At 46.8% G+C, this 21,164-nt stretch overlaps 2 protein-coding genes across 4 annotated transcripts in view; one reads left to right on the top strand and one right to left on the bottom strand.

The window, feature by feature from the left end:
• LOC310669598 (tigger transposable element-derived protein 1-like) overlaps positions 1-7,347 on the bottom strand; it is a 433,144-nt gene extending 425,797 nt beyond the window's left edge. For 2 of the 3 annotated variants that reach the window (XM_083423967.1, XM_083423966.1), the window contains exon 1: positions 6,469-7,347. In XM_083423967.1, the coding sequence (XP_083280093.1) occupies positions 6,469-7,185 (717 nt within the window). In that variant the 5' untranslated portion in view covers positions 7,186-7,347. Of the gene's footprint in view, positions 1-6,372 lie in introns of all 3 variants that reach the window. The other variant, XM_083423968.1, reaches the window with a different exon arrangement.
• LOC310669195 (tigger transposable element-derived protein 1-like) lies at positions 219-2,020 on the top strand. Its single transcript, XM_083422779.1, has 2 exons — positions 219-315; positions 432-2,020. The coding sequence occupies exon 2, from the start codon at positions 528-530 to the stop codon at positions 1,689-1,691; it is 1,164 nt and encodes a 387-aa protein (XP_083278905.1). The 5' UTR covers positions 219-315; positions 432-527; the 3' UTR covers positions 1,692-2,020.
• Positions 7,348-21,164: the final 13,817 nt, after the last annotated feature.

Raw genomic sequence — 21,164 nt, 5'->3', positions numbered from 1 at the left:
TGGAAGCTTGTGGGGTGTTTTTTCTGATTTTTTCTGATTTATTGGGACCATTGGGGCAAACTGCCTTTTTTAAGAAAAAAGATTTCTGGGTTTGGATTTTTGAGTGAAGGGTGGCTGGTGGGTTCAGGGAATTGTTGAGAAGGGGTTTGCAGGAATCTGGAAGCTTGTGGGGTTTTTTTCTGATTTTTTGGGACCATTGGGGCAAACTGCCTTTTTTAAAAAAAGTTTTCTGGGTTTGGATTTCTGTGTGGTGGGTGGCTGGGGGGGGCAGTTAAGGGAATTGTTGAGAAGGGGTTTGCAAGAATCTGGAAGCTTGTGCAGTTTTTTCTGCATTTTTCTGATTTTCTGTGACCACTGGGGCAAACTGCCTTTAAAAAAAAATAAATTCTGGGTTTGGATTTCTGAGTGGAGGGTGGCTGGGGGGGTCAGAGAATTGTTTTCTGGGAGGTTTGGTGCTTTTGAATTTTTTGGATGTGAAGCACTGATTTTCTCTTTTTTGGGTTTGCGAAAGTAGGAGCAGTGCTGCCATGGGGCCCAAGAAGACTGCTGCTGCAGAGGCCGGCGAGAGGAAGAAGGAGAAGGTCACCCTGGAAATGAAGAAGGAGATCATCCGGAAGCACGATGGTGGAATGCGTGTGACGGACCTTGCCAGGGAGTACGGGAGGAATCCATCCACCATCGGGACCATCCTGAAGATGAGGGAGAAGATCCTTGCGACGGACGTAGCCAAGGGAGTCACCAGGATCATCAAGAACCGCCCAGCTGTTCTGGAGGAGGTGGAGAAGCTGCTGCTCATCTGGTTAGAAGAGAAGCAGCGTGCAGGGGACACAGTGACTGAGGCCGCCATTTGTGAGAAGGCCAAGGCCTTGCACGCAGACCTCGTCCAGCAACAGCCAGGAACCTCAGGCGAGCCAGAAGTCTTCAAGACAAGCAAAGGCTGGTTTGACCGGTTCAAGACAAGATCTGGAATCCACAGCGTGGTCAGGCATGGAGAGGCTGCCAGTTCTGATGTTCCTGCGGCTGAAGACTTTGCAGCGGAGTTCCTGGAGGTTGTGAAGACGGAGGGCTACGTTCCACAGCACGTCTTCAACTGCGACGAGACCGGGCTGTTTTGGAAGAGGATGCCCGAAAGGACTTTCATCACCCAGGAGGAGGCCAGGTTGCCTGGCCACAAGCCCATGAAGGACCGTCTGACCCTGCTCTTCTGTGCCAACGCAAGCGGTGACCTGAAGATCAAGCCCCTGCTGGTGTACCACTCGGAGAACCCACGGGCCTTCAAGAGACACAAGGTCGACAAGGAGCATCTGAGTGTCATGTGGCGATCCAACAGTAAGGCTTGGGTCACACGTGTGTTGTTTGTGGACTGGGTCAATCTTGCTTTTGGCCCTGCTGTCAAACAGTACCTGCTGGACAACGACCTGCCGCTGAAGGCTTTGCTTGTGATGGACAATGCTCCTGCTCATCCTAAAGGCCTTGAGGAGGACTTGTTGGAGGAGTTCAGCTTCATAAACATAATGTTCCTGCCGCCTAACACCACGCCACTGCTCCAGCCGATGGATCAGCAGGTCATCGCCAATTTCAAAAAACTGTACACCAAGGAGCTTTTCAGGCGATGCTTGGAGATGACTGATTGCACCACCATCACCCTGCGGAATTCTGGAAGGACCACTTCCACATCGTCACCTGCTTGAAGATGATCACCACGGCCTGGAACGGGATCAGCCAGAGAAATTTGAATTGCGCTTGGCGCAGCCTGTGGCCGGACTGTGTGGCACCAAGTGACTCTGATGCACCAGAGTCAACAGTGGTGCAGGACATTGTTTCCTTGGGGAGGACCATGGGCCTGGAGGTCACAGAGGAGGACATCAGCGAGCTGATGGAGGAGCACGACCACGAGCTGACCACCCAGGAGCTGCTCGAACTGCAGGCAGAGGCTGCGCAGGAGCAGGCCTCGCTGGAAGAGGAGGAAGCAACTGAGGAACGGCTGTCCTCCAAAGAACTGAGGAACATTTGTCACAAGTGGAAAGATGTGCAGCCTTTTGCAGAGCGGCACCACCATGACAAGAACCTGACCCGTGACCTTGCAAACAGTTTTGACACGAGGGTCATGTCGTCTTTCAGGCAGGTCCTGAAAAGGCGGATGAAGCAGCAGACCATGGACAGGTTCTTCACCAAGAAGCAAAGAGTAGAAGAGGAACCTTCTTCGAGTTGTCCCCCAGAGTCTTAGAAAATGTACAGTGCGCTTTGGTGATTGTTAAATGTTTTTCTGTCATGTTTAGAAAGTTAAGTTATTGTTCCTTCAATTTTTGAAATGCTCTTTACAGTATGTGTGACTTTAAAGAGCACTTAATAAACTGTTCTTGTACCAAATTTGGCTTTGTTTGGACTTTTTTTGACCATAGGAACGCATTAATTGATTTTCAATGCATTCCTATGGGAAACCGTGCTTCGCAAGACAAAAAATTTGCTAGACGAAAAAACTCGCAGAACGAATTAATTTCGTCTTGCGGGGCACCACTGTATATTTATTTGTATAGCATTATTCACGGTAGCCTTCATTATAGAGTATGTGCCCCGTTTCAATGGATTTTTGCTTGTGGAAACAAGCAGCATCTCAGTTTGTAGAAAGAAACCCCAGAGATTGTTAAGATTACTAACGTGTATATGTACCAAAGTGAACTCCAGGCTGGGAACAGAAATCGGCTGGTCACTTACTGCCTCAAGGCCTTCCCACATTTTTTCTGCACCTGCAATTCTGTAGAAGATTATGCAGTCAAAACAACTAGTGAACACAATGCGTTTCTCAAAACACTGTATCTAACATGATAAAGGCCACAGGCCTCAGAAGTAGCAGCATAGCAGTGGGAACTTCCACTCCTGGATCCTGCAAGGATTCCTCTGCTTGAGGCAACCGCCTCTGCAGAATGGTAGTACCAGTGATGCTTGGCCTGATGGGAATTGTAGTCCAACAATGTCTGGCATACACTAAGCTAGGGGAGAAGACTGGAATAGACATTACTGGGATAGATTAGGCATTAATAATTTTTTTAGGGCCAAGGACTATATTGAACCACCATCCAACCTACAGGGGAAAGGTCAGCTGCGCATCAGAATGGGTGTGGCCACAGTGCAAAAGTGTGCAGGGCAAGAAGTGCAGTCCTTAAGACTACCTTGCTAGTCAGCTAACTATTCAGTAATGTTTGTCATTGTAATGGGGTGCGGGGTTCAAAAGGGAGGCAATTTTGCCCCACCACACAACCACTGTGCTTATTTATTCGTTTTGTTTATTAGATTTGTATACAGCCCTTCATTTGTAGATCTCAGGGTCATATACAACATAAAATTCCAATACAGTGGTGCCCCGCAAGACGAATGCCTCGCAAGATGGAAAACCCGCAAGACGAAAGGGTTTTCCGTTTGCAGAGGCTCTTCGCAAGACGAATTTCCCTATGGGCTTGCTTCGCAAGACGAAAAATGATGAAAAATTTTGAATTTTTTCCCCGCTCCAAAACCCCTTTTCCTGAAGCGCTAAGCTGCTAAAAGCATTTTAGCAGCAAAACCACTAATCCCCCACCCCTTAAAAAGCCGTTTTTAGCCCTTAAAATGTCAATAGCGCTAATAGCGCTACTCCGTCAATGGGCTTGCTTCGCAAGATGAAAAAACCGCAAGACGAAAAGACCCGTGGAACGGATTCTTTTTGTCTTGCGAGGCACCACTGTATAGAAAACGCAGAATACATAATAAAAATAAGAACAAAAGCAAACCATTAACACGGGGGGGGGGGGGCTTCCACAATTCATTTAAAAGGCCATTGGATGTCAATCAGCCAAAGGCCTGGTTGAAGAGGAGTGTTTTCACCTGCCACCTAAAGCTGTATAATGAGGACGCCTGGTGAACCTCCCAGGGGAGAACATTCTACGAACGGGGAACCACTGCTGAAAACATCCATTCTCTTGTTGCCACCCTCTGGACTTCTCATGGAGGAGGCACAGGAAGAAGGACCTCAGATGATGATTGCAGAGTCTGGGTCAGGTTATATGGAGAGAGGCAGCCCTTGAGGTATTGTGGTCCTGAGCCGTTTAAGGCTTTTATAGGTCAAAACCAGGTCTTTGAATTGGGCCCAGAAACTAATTGGAAGCCAGCGCAGTTGGGCCAGCATCGGTGCATTGCACTGCCCAACAATTAGCAACCAGCAGAAATTTCACCCCAAATTATTTAAGCAGTAATACTTGTCCTAACTGTTTTGTTGAAACTTGTATTGTTCCTTTAAATTTGACTTTTAGTGGATTTTATCCATTTTTATTTTCTTAAGTTGCTTTGATACATTTATTTTTCCTATAATGCAGGTATGTGAAACTTTGGATCTTTGGTTGCTGCTGAACTTCAACTCTCATCAGCCCCAGCAAGTATACATTGCCACTTGCCTATTCTGCCCCTTTGGGATTGGTATACAGAAGCCATCGGTATACAGTGGTGCCCCGCAAGACGAAATTAATTCGTTCTGTGAGTTTTTTCGTCTAGCGAATTTTTTGTCTTGCGAAGCACGGTATCCCATAGGAATGCATTGAAAATGCGAGGCATTCGTCTTGCGGGGTACCACTGCATCAAGATTTCTCACGTCATTTGTATAATCACAAAAATAGCATAATAAATCTGGGGAAATATCTACAACATACGTTTCATTATTCGAAAAGCACCAAACCTCCCATAAAACAATTCCCTGACCCCCCCCCCCAGCCACCCTCCACTCAGAAATCCAAAGCCTGAATTTTATTTTTATTTTTTAAAAGGCAGTTAGCCCCAATGGTCACAGAAAATCGGAAAAATGCAGAAAAAACCGCACAAGCTTCCAGATTCTTGCAAACCCCTTCTCAACAATTCCCTGAACCCCCCCCCCAGCCACCCACCACACAGAAATCCAAACCCAGAATTATTATTTTTTTAAAAAAAAGGCAGTTTCCCCCAGTGGTCACAGAATATCAGAAAAAATCAGAAAAAAGCCGCACAAGCTTCCAGATTCCTGCAAACTCCTTCTCAACAATTACCTGAACCCCCCAGCCACACTTCACTCAGAAATCCAAACCCAGAAATCTTTTTTTAAAAAAGGCAGTTTGCCCCAATGGTCACAGAAAATCAGAAAAATGCAGAAAAAAACCGCACAAGCTTCCAGATTCTTGCAAACACCTTCCCAACAATTCCCTGACCCCCCCACCCGCCACCCTCCACTCAGAAATCCAAACCCAGATTTTTATTTTTTTTTAAGGCAGTTTCCCCCAATGGTCACAGAAAATCAGAAAAATGCAGAAAAAACCGCACAAGCTTCCAGATTCTTGCAAACACCTTCCCAACAATTCCCTGACCCCCCCCCCCCCAGCCACTCACCACACAGAAATCCAAACCCAGAATTTTTTTTTTTTTTTTAGGCAGTTTGCCCCAGTGGTCACAGAAAATCAGGAAAAAATCAGGAAAAAAACCCGCACAACCTTCCAGATTCCTGCAAACCCCTTCTCAACAATTCCCTGACCCCCCCCCCCAGCCACCCACCACACAGAAATCCAAACCCAGAAATTTTTTTTTAAAAAAGGCAGTTTGCCCCAATGGTCCCAAAAAAAATCAGAAAAAAATCAGAAAAAACCCCCCACAAGCTTCCAGATTCCTGCAAACCCCTCCCCAACACCAAGTCCTTGAATTCCAAACACCCCAACCCAAAATCCAAAACCCCCCAAAAAAGTTTTAAAAGTTTAACTTACCAAATGGCTGCAAAAGAAGTTCTGGAAGAGCTTCAAAAATCAACGAAGTCTTCAAAAATCTCAAAAAAGGCTACCACACCGCGTCCTATGAGTTCCTCCTCGAAGTCAAGTCGCAACTGCACCTCTTGAAGCAATGCACCCTGGGTATTAATGGTTTTCAGAAACAGGAAACAAAATTGCAAGACGTTTTCGTCTTGCGAAGGAAGCCCATAGGGAAATTCGTCTTGCGAAGCACCTCAGAAAACGAAAAACCCTTTCGTCTAGTGAGTTTTTCGTCTAGCGAATTTTTCGTCTTGCGAAGCACGGTTTCCCATAGGAATGCATTGAAAATCAATTAATGCGTTCCTATGGTCAAAAAAAGTCCAAACAAAGCCAAATTTGGTACAAGAACAGTTTATTAAGTGCTCTTTAAAGTCACACATACTGTAAAGAGCATTTCAAAAATTGAAGGAACAATAACTTAACTTTCTAAACATGGCAGAAAAACATTTAACAATCACCAAAGTGCACTGTACATTTTCTAAGACTCTGGGAGACAACTCAAAGAAGGTTCCTCTTCTACTCCTTGTTTCTTGGTGAAGAACCTGTCCATGGTCTGCTTCTTCATCCGCCTTTTCAGGACCTGCCTGAAAGACGACATGACCCTCGTGTCAAAACTGTTTGCAAGGTCACGGGTCAGGTTCTTGTCATGGTGGTGCCGCTCTGCAAAAGCCTGCACATCTTTCCACTTGTGACAAATGTCCCTCAGTTCTTTGGAGGACAGCCGTTCCTCAGTTGCTTCCTCCTCTTCCAGCGAGGCCTGCTCCTGCGCAGCCTCTGCCTGCAGTTCGAGCAGCTCCTGGGTGGTCAGCTCGTGGTGGTGCTCCTCCACCAGCTCGCTGATGTCCTCCTCTGTGACCTCCAGGCCCATGGTCCTCCCCAAGGAAACAATGTCCTGCACCACTGTTGACTCTGGTGCATCAGAGTCACTTGGTGCCACACAGTCCGGCCACAGGCTGCGCCAAGCGCAATTCAAATTTCTCTGGCTGATCCCGTTCCAGGCCGTGGTGATCATCTTCAAGCAGGTGACGATGTGGAAGTGGTCCTTCCAGAATTCCCGCAGGGTGATGGTGGTGCAATCAGTCATCTCCAAGCATCGCCTGAAAAGCTCCTTGGTGTACAGTTTTTTGAAATTGGCGATGACCTGCTGATCCATCGGCTGGCGCGGTGGCGTGGTGTTAGGCGGCAGGAACAGTATGTTTATGAAGCTGAACTCCTCCAACAAGTCCTCCTCAAGGCCTTTAAGATGAGCAGGAGCATTGTCCATCACAAGCAAAGCCTTCAGCGGCAGGTCATTGTCCAGCAGGTACTGTTTGACAGCAGGGCCAAAAGCAAGATTGACCCAGTCCACAAACAGCACACGTGTGACCCAAGCCTTACTGTTGGATCGCCACATGACACTCAGATGCTCCTTGTCGACCTTGTGTTTCTTGAAGGCCCGTGGGTTCTCCGAGTGTTACACCAGCAGGGGCTTGATCTTCAGGTCGCCGCTTGCATTGGCACAGAAGAGCAGGGTCAGACGGTCCTTCATGGGCTTGTGGCCAGGCAACTTGGCCTCCTCCTGGCTGATGAAAGGTCTTTTGGGCATCCTCTTCCAAAACAGCCCGGTCTCGTCGCAGTTGAAGACCTGCTGTGGAACGCAGCCCTCCGTCTTCACAACCTCCAGGAACTCCGCTGCAAAGTCTTCAGCCGCAGGAACATCAGAACTGGCAGCCTCTCCATGCCTGACCACGCTGTAGATTCCAGATCTTGTCTTGAACCGGTCAAACCTGCCTCTGCTTGCCTTGAAGACTTCTGGCTCGCCTGAGGTTCCTGGCTGTTGCTGGACGAGGTCTGCGTGCAAGGCCTTGGCCTTCTCACAAATGGCGGCCTCAGTCACTGTGTCCCCTGCACGCTGCTTCTCTTCTAACCAGATGAGCAGCAGCTTCTCCACCTCCTCCAGAACAGCTGGGCGGTTCTTGACGATCCTGGTGACTCCCTTGGCTACGTCCGTCGCAAGGATCTTCTCCCTCATCTTCAGGATGGTCCCGATGGTGGATGGATTCCTCCCGTACTCCCTGGCGAGGTCCGTCACACGCATTCCACCGTCGTGCTTCCGGATGATCTCCTTCTTCATTTCCAGGGTGACCTTCTCCTTCTTCCTCTTGCCGGCCTCTGCAGCAGCAGTCTTCTTGGGCCCCATGGCAGCACAGCTCCTACTCTCGCAAACCCAAAAAAGAGAAAATCAGTGCTGCGCATCCAAAAAATCCAAAAGCACCAAACCTCCCAGAAAACAATTCCCTGACCCCCCCCCCCAGCCACCCTCCACTCAGAAATCCAAACCCAGAATTTTTTTTTTTAAAAAAAAGGCAGTTAGCCCCAATGGTCACAGAAAATCAGAAAAATGCAGAAAAAACCGCACAAGCTTCCAGATTCTAGCAAACCCATTCTCAACAATTCCCTGAACCCCCCCAGCCACCCACCACACAGAAATCCAAACCCAGATTTTTTTTTTTTTAAAAAAAAGGCAGTTTGCCCCAGTGGTCACAGAATATCAGAAAAAAATCAGAAAAAAAGCCGCACTAGCTTCCAGATTCCTGCAAACTCCTTCTCAACAATTCCCTAACCCCCCCAGCCACCCTTCACTCAGAAATTCAAACCCAGAAATCTTTTTTTAAAAAAGGCAGTTAGCCCCAATGGTCACAGAAAATCAGAAAAATGCAGAAAAAACTGCACAAGCTTCCAGATTCTTGCAAACCCCTTCTCAACAATTCCCTGAACCCCCCCAGCCACCCACCACACAGAAATCCAAACCCAGAATTTTTTTTTTTTAAAAAAAGGCAGTTTGTCCCAGTGGTCACAGAATATCAGAAAAAATCAGGAAAAAAAGCCGCACAAGCTTCCAGATTCCTGCAAACCCCTTCTCAACAATTCCCTGAAACCCCCCCCCAGCCACCCACCACACAGAAATCCAAACCCAGAAAACTTTTTTTAAAAAAGGCAGTTTGCCCCAATGGTCCCAAAAAATCAGAAAAAAACCCCACAAGCTTCCAGATTCCTGCAAACCCCTTCTCAACCATTCCCTGAACCCACCAGCCACCCTTCACTCAAAAATCCAAACCCAGAAATCTTTTTTCTTAAAAAAGGCAGTTTGCCCCAATGGTCCCAATAAATCAGAAAAAATCAGAAAAAACCCCCCACAAGTTTCCAGATTCTTGCAAACCCCTCCCCAACACCAAGTCCTTGAATTCCAAACACCCCAACCCAAAATCCAAAACCCCCCCAAAAAAGTTTTAAAAGTTTAACTTACCAAATGGCTGCAAAAGAAGTTCTGGAAGAGCTTCAAAAATCAACGAAGTCTTCAAAAATCTGAAAAAAGGCTACCACACCGCGTCCTATGAGTTGCTCCTCAAAGTCAAGTCACAACTGCACCTATTCAAGCAATGCACCCTGGGTATTAACGGTTTTCAGAAACAGGAAACAAAATTGCAAGACGTTTTCGTCTTGCGAAGCAAGCCCATAGGGAAATTCGTCTTGCGAAGCACCTCAGAAAACGAAAAACCCTTTCGTCTAGCGAGTTTTTCGTCTTGCAAGGCATTCGTCTTGCGGGGTACCACTGTATCAAGATTTCTCACATCATTTGTATAATCACAAAAATAACATAATAAATTTGGGAAAATATCTACAACATACGTTTCATTATTAGTGGTCAATGTATAAGTTCTCAGTTCATGAATTGGTTTAAACAATTAGGACGAGGAGGAAGAAGAAGAAGAAAAGGGAAGAGGGGCGGGAATGGTGGGGGGCGGTAGTTATGCTTCTATTATTCTACTTAGTGCAGGGGGGGCCATTGTGTCAGCATTACTTGTATGGGTTCTCTTATTATTCACTTGGTGGTGAGAGAGTGTGGCTTAAGGTGTGGTTCGTTGCCTTTGGTTGGCTGTAGTGAGAATTGTTTTTGTGAGGGAGTAGGGTGTAAGTGTGTATTTTTGAATCAGGTTAGCTAGATTGATATGTATGTTGTTGGCAGATTCTTCTTGTTGCCTTGTTGGGCTATGTATGTGATAAAGGGGAACCAAACCAGGTTGAAGGCTTCTTCTTCTATTTGTCCCCATGTCAGTTTCTTTTTATTGTTTAGTTTTTCGTAATAGGGACGCGGGTGGCACTGTGAGTTAAACCACAGAGCCTAGGACTTGCCGATCAGAAGGTTGGCGGTTCGAATCCCCGCAGCTCCCGTTGCTCAGTCCCAGCTCCTGCCAAGCTAGCAGTTCGAAAGCACATCAAAGTGCAAGTAGATAAATAGGTACTGCTCCAGCGGGAAGGTAAACGGTGTTTCCATGCGCTGCTCTGGTTTGCCAGAAGCGGCTTAGTCATGCTGGCCACATGACCCGGGAGCTGTACACCGGCTCCCTCGGCCAGTAAAGTGAGATGAGCGCCATAACCCCAGAGTCGGTCATGACTGGACCTAATGGTCAGGGGTCCCTTTACCTTTACCTTTTTCCTAATAAGGCTGTTTAAGGACCTCCAGCATTGCCACTCATCCCTACAGTGTGGACGCAGGACACAATCAACAGTGAGAACCAAGAGCATAACCATCTGGAAAATCTTGGACCTCCTCAACTGCTCTGCCCCTCCTCCAAAACCCAGCACCACATCCTACTGATTCTCAGCCACCATATCCTAAAAATGAGCTGCGACTGCCATATAGTGTTGAGGTTCCTCATGGCATCATGCCATCTCCATGGCCCAATTCCACTACTGAGTAGTTTCATCTTGCAAATTATGGAGTTCCACAGGATGAGGCTCCTACTTTTGCAAACCCAAAAAAGAGAAAATCAGTGCTTCACATCCAAAAAATTCAAAAGCACCAAACCTCCCAGAAAACGATTCCCTAACCACCAGCCCCAGCCACCCTCCACTCAGAAATCCAAACCCATAATTATTATTTTTTTAAAGGCAGTTTGCCCTAATGGTCACAGAAATCGAGAAAAATGCAAAAAAAGACCGCACAAGCTTCCAGATTCTTGCAAACCCCTTCTCAACAATTCCCTGACCCCCCCAGCCACCCACCACACAGAAATCCAAACCCAGAATTTTTTTCTTAAAAAAAGGCAGTTTGCCCCAATGGTCCCAAAAAATCAGAAAAAATCAGAAAAAACCCCACAAGCTTCCAGATTCCTGCAAACCCCTTCTCAACAATTCCCTGACCCCCCCCCCCAGCCACCCACCACACAGAAATCCAAAGCCATTTTTTTTTTAAGGCAGTTTGGCCCAATGGTCCCAAAAAATCAGAAAAAATAAGAAAAAAAAAACCCCACAAGCTTCCAGATTCCTGCAAACCCCTTCTCAACAATTCCCTGAACCCACCAGCCACCCTCCACTCAGAAATCCAAACCCAGAAATCTTTTTTTTTAAAAAAAGGCAGTTTGCCCCAATGGTCCCAAAAAATCAGAAAAAATCAGAAAAAAAACCCCTTAGAATTAAGGTGGCCCAGAGTACCTTCCCTTTACACCCAAGAGTTTCATAGGGCACCTCAACAAAAACTCACTACTGTCTTGTATTCCCCAGCAGCATCTAAGGAGTTTGCTTGGAGGACAACCTCTATGGCTCTTGTTTTCTGGTCTCTTTATAGATGGCTGCAATGACAGCAAGAGCTAGCTCTTCACATCAAGGGATCATGCAAGGCCTTTGGCAGCAATTCCTTTGCCTCCTCACCTCAGGGTTGGGCAAAATCGTCCCATACACCCTACTTCCTTTTAGACATTGGGCCTTCTAGAGTTGGAAAAGTCCTTTCAAGTGTCATTTTGAAGGAGAAGGTTTCATTTTTAGGACAAAACACCAGACACACATCTTTTAAGCATGAATTTATAGCAGTGATTTATTTCATATTTATATTATATATTTCATATAGTGATTTATTTCATATTTATATTATATATTTCATATAGTGATTTATTTCATATTTATATTATATATTAATTTGATTTAGCAATTCATAATGATCCAGCATGACATGCAAAAAAATATTCTTAAAGGCAGATCTGTTTACCCCGCCCTCCATACGTCATTCTTTTAGTAATGACTCCAGTTCCATGTTGGTTTCAGAAGCAGCTTCAGGAACAATTCTGTGTCCCAAAAAGCAGGTCTCAGCCTCGGCATCTGCAGTATTATGGATCTGAGCAACCGAGATGGGCGGGGGGTAATCCACATCTTCTCGAGGGCGCCAATCACTGTTGTTGGACTGCTGGTCATCATCATCATATGGTGGCATAACCGTAAAGAAAGATGGAGGGACATCAAGCGTATCAAGTGGATCAATATTTTCCTCTTCGACCCGATTGTAGTAGTCACTGATTGCTCTTGCAAGACCGCGATTTCTCCTCCGACGCCAAATCTCTCTGTAACCCTTGGAACAACAACGGTACAAGCCAAATAATAATACGGCACCGCATATCATTGCGAAAAGGAAAACCATGATCCGACCTGGAAACAGAAGAAGGCTCCAGTCACCACTTGTTAAAGACGACCCATCTCTCTCTCTTCCTTTAAGCAATGATACATAAGCAAAAGAACAGCCCGGCCAGATCAGACTAAAGGGCTGTCCAGCCCAGGTTCCTATTCTCACATTGGCCAGCCAGTTGCCCATGGGAAGACCCAAGTACAGCAGCACTCTCCCCTTTGTGATTCCCAACAGTGTGCATTCAGAGGCATTCTGGCTCCATTATGGCTGTTAGCAATGGATGGCCTTGTCCCCCATGAATTTGTCTAATCCTCTTTCAAACCACCCAAGCTGATGACCATCAGTTCTTGCTGGCATGAATGCCATAGTTTAAGTACGCAGTGTGCAAAGCACTTTCTTTAATTAGCCCTGGGTTTTCTAGCATTCTAGGATGGGCTCAGGTTGTAGCATCACGAGGGATAAAACCTTACTGCTATTTGCTTCCTCTACACCAGGCATGGCCAGCAGGTAGATCGTGATCCACTGGTAGATCACTGGGACATCTGTGGTAGATCACAAAAGATCACTTTGGCTTCCCTAAATAAAAGCTCAACAACTTTGCCCTGCACCCCTAAAAAGCTTGGCCTTCCTCCTCCTCCCTAAAATTCAAAAATTTTGACCTGAACTCCCGAAAGGGGGTAGATCACTGCCAGTTTTTAACGCTGTGAGTAGATCGCAGTCTCTTGGGAGTTGGCCACCCTTGCTCTACACCATTGACAATTTTATGCATGGAATCATAGAACTGTAAAGTTGGAAGGGAACCCCAGAGGTCATCCAGTCCAACCCCCTGCAATTCAAGAATTGTAGTCAAAGGATCTCTAAAAGCTGGCCATCCAACCTCTGCCCAAAAATCTCCAAGGGAAGAGAATCCACCACCTTCCAAGGTACTCCATTGGTTTTTGTTTTTTTCTAAACTGAAAAGCCCCTAATATAACTTTTCCCAAAAGGGAGATGTTCTTATCCCTTAACCACACGCATTGCCTCATTCTAGCACTACAACAACACTAAAGAGGTGAGGTGGCCAAAACTGTACATGACATTCCAAGTATAGTCTGACCATCATGGGCACCATCGGGGGGGAAAGGGACCTCCAAATTACAAGGAGGGGGCTGGGCCCCCTCAAAATTCTGTGGCGACATATGCACACAGTGCCGTCTGGGGGACAAGGGCACCCCAAAATTACCAAGGAGGGGGATGGGCCCCCTCAAAATTCTGTGGTGACGTATGCACACAGTGCCATCGGGGGGGCAAGGGCACCCCAAAATTACCAAGGAGGGGGATGGCCCCCTCAAAATTCTCTGGCGACATATGCACACAGTGCTGTCTGGGGGGGCAAGGGCACCCCAAAATTACCAAGGAGGGGGATGGGCCCCAAAAAAATTCCGTGGCGATGTATGCACACAGTGCCGTTTGGGGGGGCAAGGGCACCCCAAAATTACCAAGGAGGGGGATGGGCCCCCCACAAAATTCTGTGGCGACATATGCACACAGTGCCGTTTGGGGGGGCAAGGGCACCCCAAAATTACCAAGGAGGGGGATGGGCCCCCCACAAAATTCCGTGGCGACGTATGCACACAGTGCCGTTTGGGGGGGCAAGGGCACCCCAAAATTACCAATGAGGGGGATGGGCCCCCCACAAAATTCCGTGGCGACGTATGCACACAGTGCCGTTTGGGGGGGCAAGGGCACCCCAAAATTACCAAGGAGGGGGATGGGCCCCCCACAAAATTCTGTGGCGACGTATGCACACAGTGCCGTTTGGGGGAGCAAGGGCACCCCAAAATTACCAAGGAGGGGGATGGGCCCCCCACAAAATTCCGTGGTGACGTATGCACACAGTGCCGTTTGGGGGAGCAAGGGCACCCCAAAATTACCAAGGAGGGGGATGGGCCCCCCACAAAATTCTGTGGCGACGTATGCACACAGTGCCGTTTGGGGGAGCAAGGGCACCCCAAAATTACCAAGGAGGGGGATGGGCCCCCCACAAAATTCCGTGGTGACGTATGCACACAGTGCCGTTTGGGGGAGCAAGGGCACCCCAAAATTACCAAGGAGGGGGATGGGCCCCCCACAAAATTCCGTGGTGACATATGCACACAGTGCCGTTTGGGGGGGCAAGGGCACCCAAAAATTACTAAGGAGGGGGATGGCCCCCTCAAAATTCTGTGGTGACGTATGCACACAGTGGCGACCAAGGGCACCCCCAAATTACCAAGGAGGGTATTTTGATGGAGCCACGGAATTTTGATGAGGCCCAGCCCCCTCAATTATTTGGGTGTCCCTTGCCCCCCCCCCAATGGTGCCCGTGATAGGGTAGACTTAGAAAATTTTAGCCACGAGCATGTTGCGAGGCATGTGATGTGTTGGGAGGAATATGTGACTTGGCATGCACACAGAGTGTGCGTAAAGTACCCAGCATTTGTGCGTGACGTGATTGGGTTGAGTGTGCTGCACCCCCCAAAAAAACAAACAAACATGGCCGTCATGTTTTCAATCCCCTTCCTAGTGATTCCCAACAAAGTATTCACCTTTTTCCATAAATGCATTGCACTGGGTTAAATTCTAGAATGTATCATTTTACACTTGCTTACAGCAAATCACATTTTATTACCCATTTACCCTGTTTGGAGAGATCTTTTTAGAGCTCTTCCCCATTCTTTTTTGTTTTAAACACCTTGTCTCTTAACCAGTTACAGATCCATAACACATAGAAAGCTGCCTCATAGTCAGACCATTGGGTCCATCAAGCTCAGCAGGGACTACACTGACTGGCAGCAGCTCTCCAGGGCTTTAAGCAGTTTTCTCTCCAAGTCTTTCCTGGAAATGAAAGGGTTTGAATATGGAACCTTCAGTCTGCAAAGCAGGTGCTTGCTCCTTTACCCTGTGGGCTCCTTTCCCATTGAGCTAGGGCCTATGGGCATAGCTGGGAGGGCAGGGGGGCAGCTTCCACCCCAAACAAACAAAAACCAATAAAAACATGAGGTCCTGCCCCTCCCAAGCCTGCTCTCCCCCCCCCCCAACAAAAATCCTAGCTACACCCATGCTAGGGTCTCTCCTCTCTTCACAGCAAGCGTATCCCAAATATTCTAGAATCTGCTTATTTGGTCAAGGTACTCTCAAAAACATCATTAAAGTCGTGTTACTTACCCACTGTAGCTTCTTGATTAAGAGGCCGGATGGTGTATGAAATCATGGTGATCACTTCATAAGGAGCAGCTTGGCGGCACTGCTGCTGGTCTAGTTGGGCTTTTGCAGAGGAGCAACAGTAGGGTGTGGCGCACGTCCCACAGCAGTACTTCATATCCTCGGGACAGTAGAAAGATTTAACTGGCGAAGCTATCCCTTGTGTCCAGGCATGGCACATTGCATCATTGATCTTTGTAGAGACACCCCCTACAACCAACAGCAGAAGCAGGATGTGTAACACAGCCATGGTCACGGTACACTCTTCTCCAGGCAAGAAAGAGCACTGCAGTAACGCCTCTTTTTCAAATGTTGTTCTTTTACAGCCAAGGGTGCCCCAGAAGCAGCCTTTATATCTCTAGAGCACTTCCCTTGATGAGGGACAACTCATTGCAGCTGGCCTGGTTCTGATTCCAGCCCTTGACCACACCTCCTTCCTCTACTGAGAAGGAACCAAAATAGCTCCGCCTACGAATAGTGTATCACCACACTCTATGGTGTTGGTGAATATTCTAGAATAAGCATAATCACTCCATCTACTTTCTTTGGAAGTAAGGTCCTGAGTTCTCCAAGACTTACACATTTGCAGTACATCCTGTAATGTCTATCCAAGAGTAAGTCATTGAGTTCCATGGGGCTTACTCTCATGTAATCAGCTATAGGATTGCAGCCTTAGTAGTGAGTCTGCATGTGCAATGGATACTCCTTTCTAGGTGCAATGCAGATTTCACCTAATGAAGTGTGCACAGGTATGGATGGAGTGAGAATGAACTTACAATTTTAGGGGGGAGAGTTATGTCATAGAAGGAAGGGCCCTAGCTTAGTGGTAGTGCACCTGTATTGCATGAAGAAGGTATCATGCTCAGTCCCTGGAATCTCCAGGTAGGGAAACACTCCTGTCTGAAACCCTGGAGAGCCATTGCCAGTAAGTGTAGACATTACAAAATAAATTAGTTCACAGTTGTTGATGGTGGTTCTAGACAATTGCAAAAGCCCTCTCCTGTTGCTAGCCACAGATTCAGCTTATTCTGGGCTGGATGGCCTCTAGATGGCCACATAGCAATCAACTGACATTTACATTTCCTTCTCCAAGTTAAGGTGCAGTCTATCACTGAATATTCTGAAGGAGACAAACATCAGAAAAGCATTATTGACCCCAAACACTGTTTGTGGGCTTCATTGTGCATATGGCTGCCACAGTGAGGAGCAGGATGCTGGATAAATGGATCTTTGGCATGATCCAGCTGCTTTTATTTTCAAAAAAATCCCCACCCACCCCTTTTGCAGAAAATACTGCTCCTAACTTTGTTACTTGAGTTCATTTTTATTTTAAACTTTTGTTAACCTGTGAGCGCAACTCTGGGATTCAAGACCCTTTAGCAAACCCCACTTTTCCAGAGCATGAAGAAGGATAGAACTTTCTTTATGTATGCTACAACAGCAGCAAGAATATTTATTGCAAAGTATTGGAAGACACAAGAGTTACCCACTCTGGAAGAATAATAATAAGAATAATGGGGATCAGTAGAGACTTTTGGAGTCCCCCCTCCCCCATTCCAGCGATTCTGATGCACCTAAAATGGCAGAGGCAATGTCTGCAAACTGCAATTCAAGAGCTTGGAACACAAAAGACTACATCATGGGCATAGCTGGGAGGGGATGCAGGGGGCATCTGCCCCCCCCCCAAACAAGTAAGTAAATAAAATTACATATCTGACAGACTGTATCGCAGATAACTTAGTTCTGCCTGTGCATCATAAAGCCTTCCCCCCACACCTTTAAAATGGATCCTGACTCAGCCCCTGGACTACATTTCTGATTTGGCTACTCTGCAATGGTTCCTTGCAATGGTCTCAGCAGAGAACATTACCCACACCTAACATTCTGGACTAAGGTTCTCATTCTCATCTTTCCCCACATCTTTTTCTAGGTTTAAATGCCTGCAACATCTACTGTCTCATAGGGCTGCAAAGGCAACCCCTTTAGGGGCCTCTTCCAAAAGAATGTGGAAGCTCCCCTGCTTCAGGTGGTGGAAGAACAAAGTCATCCCTGCCAGTGAAGCCAGACCAGGTGAGGCTGCTGATGAGGAGGTTAAGGTGAGGGCCTGGAGTCTGGGATGATGGCAGCTGGTGCTCAGGCTTCCCCCATAAGAAGAATCCTGCTAGATCAGGCTAAAGGCTTGTCTATGATCCCCAACATCTGGTACTATTGAGAGGCATACTGCCTCTTCTCCTAGGGGGTAAAATTGATCCATTGATGGCCTTATCTTTCATTAATTTCTCCAATCCTCTCCTATAGTTGTCCAATATGGCAGCCGTCCCCTTAGCTAGTGGCAGGGAGTTCCATCCTTCGGTGATGCAACAGTGTGTGTAGAAGTCCTTCCTCTTGTCAAGGGCATTGAAGGTGAAAATCATGGTGAAAACCGGACATGCCCATGGTTCTATACAGAATAGATCCACTGAAGTTAATGAACAGGACTAACTTGTTTCAGTGAATCTACTCTGCATAGGGCTAAGTTTAATGCAACCTCTGGTGTTTGAGAGGTGCCACTTTGGCAGCACATGTTAGATGAGGTGGCAGGAATAGACTGATAACATTCAAAATGATCCCATGGCCTTTGCAAGGGTGTAAATTGGGTGTAAGTTACTGCTGTGAGTTGGGATTTGCATTGGCACAAGGGTCATCGGATTGTCCTACTAGTTACTGTATAGTAGAGAACTACTAACTGCTATGGAGAGATAACCACTAACACAAGGACGTAAGCAAGGACCAAAGCACACTTTGTTTACAGTTGGGAGTCGTTGTTGTTTTTCAATGTGGAGTGTCTGACAGGGAACCCGTGCAGTAGAAAATTTGCTTTAAAAACAAGAACTGTACATTGAAGTTACATTGTGGACATGAGCTTGGCTTTGATTAACTTCTGTTTTGTCCATTTTTGCATTTAGGAAAAAAATGGTTACATTCTTGTCCCCAAATATTACACAAATGTTAGTTTCTAGTGCAGGGTGTTTTTTCTAACTTTTCAGTGGCTCTCCCTGCCCCCCCCCCCCCAGCCTCTCAACATTAAACTTCACAGTGGGGACGACAAGCATGTTGGTGTACACTTAAATGTATGTACGCCAGCATGTTGTAGCTTGCATATTTGCTCAAAGTGCCTTAGAATGCAATCCTATTCAAAAGCAAGATCTATTTAATACAATGGGTCTTACTCCCAGGTAGATAGAGATAGGATTGCAGCCGTAGTGTTTTGACCCTTCAAGCCGCTCCATGAATAATTGGAGATAGAAATCGCAGCCCTAACAATAAGAGCAGTTTGTCAGTGGCACAAACAACCCCCCACACACACACACACATACCTCATTGCAGGTACAGTATTTAAGAAGAGTCCACCATCAGGGATGCTGTAGAACCTGCAAACCTTCGTTGTAAAACCTTAATTCAATAATGGGTGCAACTAGATGGCCACAAGCCACTAAGGTCCCTTTCAAATGATGATGCCAAATATAGTCAGCTTAGGCTCCTTCACGGAGAATACGCAAGTGGAGCAGCTGGTTGCTGCTTTACTTTCCACTGCACACAATAGATATTGAATCCTGGTAGGGGAGGCAAGGGGGCAGCAGTAATCAAGCACACACACTTATGCTGTCCAGTACGTCACAGCACACCAGCCGGCAGTCTTTGCCTCGGAAGCACGGGCAAACCTCCCAGATATAAGGATGGTTTAACCTACTCCATGCATTTCCAGCCCACATGCAATTGAGGAATAGCATCACCAAATGGTCATCAAACTAGGAGAGATACAGGGGACAGCTACAACTTTAGGCTGTAAACATACCACCTGCAGTAAAATCTCAACCATAAACCACGCCACAGAAGCCATTATACACATTTTTATTCATGAGCCTGTTACAAAACAGAAGCATCTGATACAAATATATTTGATACTAGAAACAAGTGCAGTTGATACAATTAAACAAGTGATAGTGCTCATTACAGTTCAAAAGTTTAATATTGTAATACACACCTCCCATAGTAACTATGCAGATTTCCATATCTAGACTGGCATTTGCCCACCCTGAATGCTGCATTGACTGGTATGAGACACTGAGGTGGTGAACATCTCCACACTGTTCCTAGTCACAACAAACCTAAATACTGTTTGAGAGAACTAACATGGTTGGTGAAGAACACACTCTTAAAGATCATTTTGGGGGTTTATCCATTTTCTGCACCGCAAAAGCAACTTGAATGTGACCTGCCACTGTACCCAGTAAACCATGTTGGAAACAGAGTTGTCCCTCTCCATACATCAGCGGTCAACATCAGAATCAGAATCGGATTCCAGATATGATGCTGTAACATTCCCAGCAGCATCTCTTTGCAAGACAAGCCACATGACAGCCCCATTCTCTCCATTTACAGGACGACGTACACGATACCGTACATAAGCGAGGCGGGGATTTTGTGAGGGTGGATTCCCAAAAAACGCAGAGGCTCCAACATTAGATGGTGATTGACTTTCTTCATAAGAGGGAGGGGGGCCATCAACATAGGGAGGAGGGGGGCCTTCAAAATAGGGGGGAGGAGGGCCTGCATTATAAGGGGGAGGAATGTCAATGAGATGGTGTGGTGGAGGAGAGTCCTGCTGAATCTGCTCCAGGGGTTCATCGAATGTGTCCTCATCCCGGAGGTCTCTTCTGCGACGGTAGTATCTGATCCTGCAATGGCAGAAGGTGTTCCAAGCTAATATGACAGAGGCCAGCAGAGTGAAAAACGGGTAGGAACCTGGAAAACAGAAAAGTCATAGAATCAGAGTTGAAAGGACCCCAAGGGTCATCTAGTCCAACCCCTCCAATGCAGAAATCTTAGCTAAAGCATCCATGACAGAAGAAAAGGCTAGTCAACTATAGTTGCAGAAATCCCATTTCCCCCAGCTAGTCATTTTAGCTTATTGTGGATCTTAATTATTTTTGGATTCTTTTAAATAGCTGGTTTTACTGATGATTTTATTGTTTTAGTCGTTTGTGTAAGATGCGCTCCTAAATTTGCAAAGCGCAGGGAATCTCCAGAGGCAGGCAGGAGGAAATATGGGACAGCAGGGGCTCGGAGCGTATAAGACTGAATTAAAGAAGGTGAGAGCGAGGGGTTCACAATCCACATTAAGACGGGGTATAGACGGGCCCTTAGTGGGTTATCTTTAAGAGAAAAGCTAATTTGTTCGGCGCGCAGAGTTTTCCCAATGAGCAGACCGGGAGCGAAGAGCATTGTCCCGGCGCCCCGTGCCCCCCCCCCTTCCCTATTTCACTTACACCACTAACCCAAGGGGAAGGAGAGCGAGAGAAGAGAAGGCTAGAGCCTTGATCTGAAGGGAAAAGCCAGGAGGCTGCAGAGGGTGGGGGATATAGCTATTCAATAGGACAGACTTATTTCCTACCTCCCCCCCCCCCCTCCAAAAAAAAGTCGCCCTCAAGTTGGTGGGCGATGTAGGCTTACCTCGCCGTGCGGGACATTCAAACGGAAGTTTTGTTATCCGTGGACCTGCGGCAGGCTTCTCTTGCTGTTTCTTTAAGCCGGTCTTCCCCAACTCGTAACAGCGAGGCAAGATGTCATTCCCGCCGCGCTCCTTGGAGTCAACGGCTCCGGACCCGTATCTCCAGGCTGGGCACATTTCGACCTCGGGGCACAATTGGACTTCTATGGCCAAAAAAAGTAGG

Source organism: Podarcis tiliguerta (genome assembly GCF_965153285.1).
Source record: "Podarcis tiliguerta genome assembly, chromosome: Z".
Classification (NCBI taxonomy): domain Eukaryota; kingdom Metazoa; phylum Chordata; class Lepidosauria; order Squamata; family Lacertidae; genus Podarcis; species Podarcis tiliguerta.
Note: the sequence above shows the minus strand (reverse complement) of the source record. Positions and strands in the feature narration are given on the sequence as shown.

Coding starts and splice junctions, on each gene's coding strand:
- LOC310669195 (XM_083422779.1), top strand. CDS start 528: ATGGGGCCCAAGAAGACTGCTGCTGCAGAGGCCGGCGAGAGGAAGAAG.